The following is a 3645-nucleotide window of genomic DNA, read 5'->3' as shown; positions in this document are numbered from 1 at the left end:
TGCAATACTATTGATGTGGTTTATAAACTCCAGCCTCTGAAAATGACAGTTCTGTGTTTAAGGAAGTCACCCTAGCAGGGAGATACATCCCCAGGGTGTGTATCAAAGGGGAGGTGAGTACAGCCAGGAAAAGAACAATCAGGTGTCATATTTATTACTTTCCTCTGAAGTCAAGGCTAGAAACTCAGAATTACTTGTGCATAATTAATATTTCAATCTGCTTAATAAATAACTACTTTTATCAAATGAAACACAGATTAAGCTGTAACTGACTGGAAGATGGAAGATCTAGAAGCAGTACTGTGCAACTCTCCTGTGCATGAGCAGACTTTCAGTCTTGACTTTTAAAATGCAGTGAGTTAGGGAGACAAAGAGTTTAACATTTCTAGAACCTGCTTTCTATACCCATTTGAACTCTGTGGTCACTTCATTCCACAGACTTTGCACTAGTGTGGTGTGAGCAGAATTTGAATGCCATTGTCAAAGTCATAAGAAATTTTTGATTTCCCGTGAGCAGAGTTGAAGGCAGTCACCTTGGCTACTGCTCAATCCATTGTAAGTACAAAGACCTATTACTGCATATAGGCTGTCAGTTGTAACCGAAATAAAATTCCAATGTTTGTGTAGAAATCATGTATTTCTTTGCAATCTTTCGTAAATGAGGCCATAAAAAGAGAGATACCATGTCATTAAGTATATATAAACTCTATACAAACATTTTATGTGATTGTCAGTAGAAGTGGTGGAGTTTTTTTTCCCAAAATCGTTTCCATATGGACTTTTAGAAATTAGTCTTGTACTGGTTTTATAAGTCTGTATTTACTCAATTACAACATAATTGACTTTGATTCTTTCTATATACTTTATGGCTACACTAAAAATTTTTATGTGTAATAGTTGAATTAAAATATACAATTTCCTTTTCTACAAAACACACTTGAATTCTGTTTTCATAGTTGACACTGTTACAATTTTTATACTTCTATTCTGAAACAGGAGTATCCTGCCACATGCAGGAATTATTCCTGGTTTCCCTCTATATCCACAGGGAGCTGAGACTTATGTATCTATGATGGAAGACCCACAGTGTGGCAAATACACTAAGAAAAGTTCCTGAACAAGGGAGCAGCCTTTGACAGAGCCCTTGATAGCAGCCCCAGCTAGACAAACACAAGCATCACCAGAAAGCTCTCCTGCCTACACTCAGCCACTGCTGTTTTCTTGGCAGTTGTTTTCATCAGCCATAAATGTTTCTGAGCTCAAATCACTTCTTCCCGACTTGAAAACAACCTCTCATTCACTCACCCCATTATTTGTTTTTTGTTCCAGAAGACACGTGAAGAAGCAGTGAAGTGATGTGAAGTTATCTTCCAAGATGACTCTTCTACCTGGAGAAAATTCCGACTATGACTATAGTGCCCTGAGCTGTGCTTCAGATGCTTCCTTCAACCACACATTCTTTCCAGAAACAGAAACCCTTAAGGGAGTCTTTTACCAAAGAGCCAAGCTAATTCACCCTCAAGAGGATCTCCTGAAAGCCTTTCACCCTGATGATCGGAAGCATCACATTATTATAAACGTAGGGGGCATTAAGTATTTGCTCCCCTGGACCACGCTTGATGAATTCCCATTGACACGTTTGGGGCAACTAAAATTCTGTAACAATTTTGACGACATTCTAAACATCTGTGATGATTACGATGTGACATGTAATGAATTCTTTTTTGACCGCAACCCAGGGGCATTCAGGACAATCCTGACCTTTCTGCGGGTTGGAAAACTTCGTCTCTTGCGTGAGATGTGTGCACTGTCTTTCCAAGAGGAGCTGCTCTACTGGGGAATTGAGGAAGACAACTTAGACTGGTGTTGTAAAAGGAGATACCTGCAAAAAATGGAGGAGTTTACAGAAATAAATGAACGGGAGGATGACCTCATAGAAAATGAAACAACAGGTGAAACAGTAGAGGAAACAAAAATTGGCTTGTGCATGAGAAAGTTGCAAGATATGGTGGAGAGGCCCCAGTCTGGCCTCCCTGGAAAGGTGTTTGCTTGTTTGTCCGTTTTATTTGTAACTATTACAGCAGTGAACTTATCCATCAGCACCATGCCTGACCTGAGGGAGGAGGAGGAAAAGGTAAGTCAGCTTTTTGGGGTGGAAAATGGTATGTCTTGGGAAGAGCAGAACAAGTACTGGGTCTGATGATACTGATTTCAATGGGGATTTTGCAGAGTTTGGGGGGAAACAACACAATTTGAAATCTTTGTGGTCAGTTACTTTTCAGAGAATGAATCAAATTTGATGTCCAACAAAAAATTTGTTAGTGTGCACTCTTCTGTACAGCTATATAGTACCTTGTTCATATTTGTATTTCTTCTTTAGAAAGTCTGAAATTATCAAGCAGTATCTTCTGTAGAATAAGTAGTTCTTTTTTAAGTTCTTCATTTAACTTGTTCCAATTTGTCAATGTGTTTCCCCATAGCAACAGCTTCACTTCATTTAATATTTTGGGTTTAAAAAAAAAAAAATCCAACACAGAAACCTCTCTTCCTGTCACCGTACCAACTAAAATAGTTATTATCCAGTGCTGATTACAAACTCCTCCTCTTTCCTGCAGGGTGAGTGTTCCCAGATGTGCTACAATATTTTCATTGTGGAGTCTGTCTGTGTGGCATGGTTTTCTCTGGAGTTCCTGCTCAGATTCATCCAAGCAAAAAGCAAGTTTGCATTTTTGCGGAGGCCATTAACCCTGATAGACATCATAGCCATCCTGCCATACTACATCACTTTGCTAGTAGACACCACTTCAGTGGGCTATAAAAAGCCCAGCTCTGGGAGCATCTACCTGGACAAAGTAGGTCTGGTCCTCCGTATTCTCCGTGCCTTGAGGATTCTCTACGTCATGCGGCTGGCCAGGCACTCCCTGGGGCTGCAGACGCTGGGGCTGACCGCTCGCAGGTGCACCCGGGAGTTCGGGCTCTTGCTGCTCTTCCTCTGCGTGGCCATCGCACTGTTCGCGCCGCTCCTCTATGTCATTGAGAACGAGATGGCGGACTCGCAGGAGTTTACCAGCATCCCCGCCTGCTACTGGTGGGCTGTCATCACCATGACCACGGTAGGCTACGGAGATATGGTTCCCAGAAGCATTCCCGGCCAAGTGGTGGCACTGAGCAGCATACTGAGTGGCATCCTCCTCATGGCATTTCCAGTCACCTCCATCTTCCACACGTTTTCACGCTCCTACATGGAGCTAAAGCAAGAACAGGAAAGAATAATGTACAGGAGAGCACAGTTCTTAATGAAAACAAAGTCTCAGATAAGCAATGCCTCACAAGGGAGTGATATTTTATTTCCCAGTCTCTCTTCTGAGAATAGGGACAATGAATGAAATTTAAGTTACTATTTCTCCCACTGTCAAGTAACGTTTTATTGTATCAGATTTCATCTTTTAATTTGTTTTGGAAACATTTTACAAAGGTATCCCTCATATTAAAATGAAGGAGCTATTAAGCAGGAACTGATGTGGTTTAAGAAGTCTGGTATTATGCTGTTTTTGCCCTTGCTTCCAGCGTAATGTATAGGACAGATCTTTCATTGAGATCATGCTGTGGGATTGTAGGAATTAAAAGTTCTCTGACCAAAAAAAA

General features: G+C 41.0%; 1 protein-coding gene across 1 annotated transcript; it reads left to right on the top strand.

The window, feature by feature from the left end:
- The first annotated feature begins 1375 nt into the window (after positions 1 to 1375).
- On the top strand, positions 1376 to 3386 carry KCNG1 (potassium voltage-gated channel modifier subfamily G member 1). The gene is made up of 2 exons (XM_054392042.1): positions 1376 to 2134; positions 2616 to 3386. Exons 1-2 carry the CDS (start codon positions 1376 to 1378, stop codon positions 3384 to 3386), a joined length of 1530 nt encoding a protein of 509 aa, XP_054248017.1.
- Positions 3387 to 3645: the final 259 nt, after the last annotated feature.

This window comes from Indicator indicator, chromosome 24, assembly GCF_027791375.1.
Source record: "Indicator indicator isolate 239-I01 chromosome 24, UM_Iind_1.1, whole genome shotgun sequence".
Classification (NCBI taxonomy): Eukaryota; Metazoa; Chordata; class Aves; order Piciformes; family Indicatoridae; genus Indicator; species Indicator indicator.
Note: the sequence above shows the minus strand (reverse complement) of the source record. Positions and strands in the feature narration are given on the sequence as shown.

Excerpts from the sequence above, each read along its gene's own strand:
- KCNG1 (XM_054392042.1), top strand. The coding sequence starts at position 1,376 with ATGACTCTTCTACCTGGAGAAAATTCCGACTATGACTATAGTGCCCTG. Across the intron at positions 2,135-2,615 it reads TGAGGGAGGAGGAGGAAAAG|GGTGAGTGTTCCCAGATGTG; the intron begins GTAAGTCAGCTT and ends TCTTTCCTGCAG.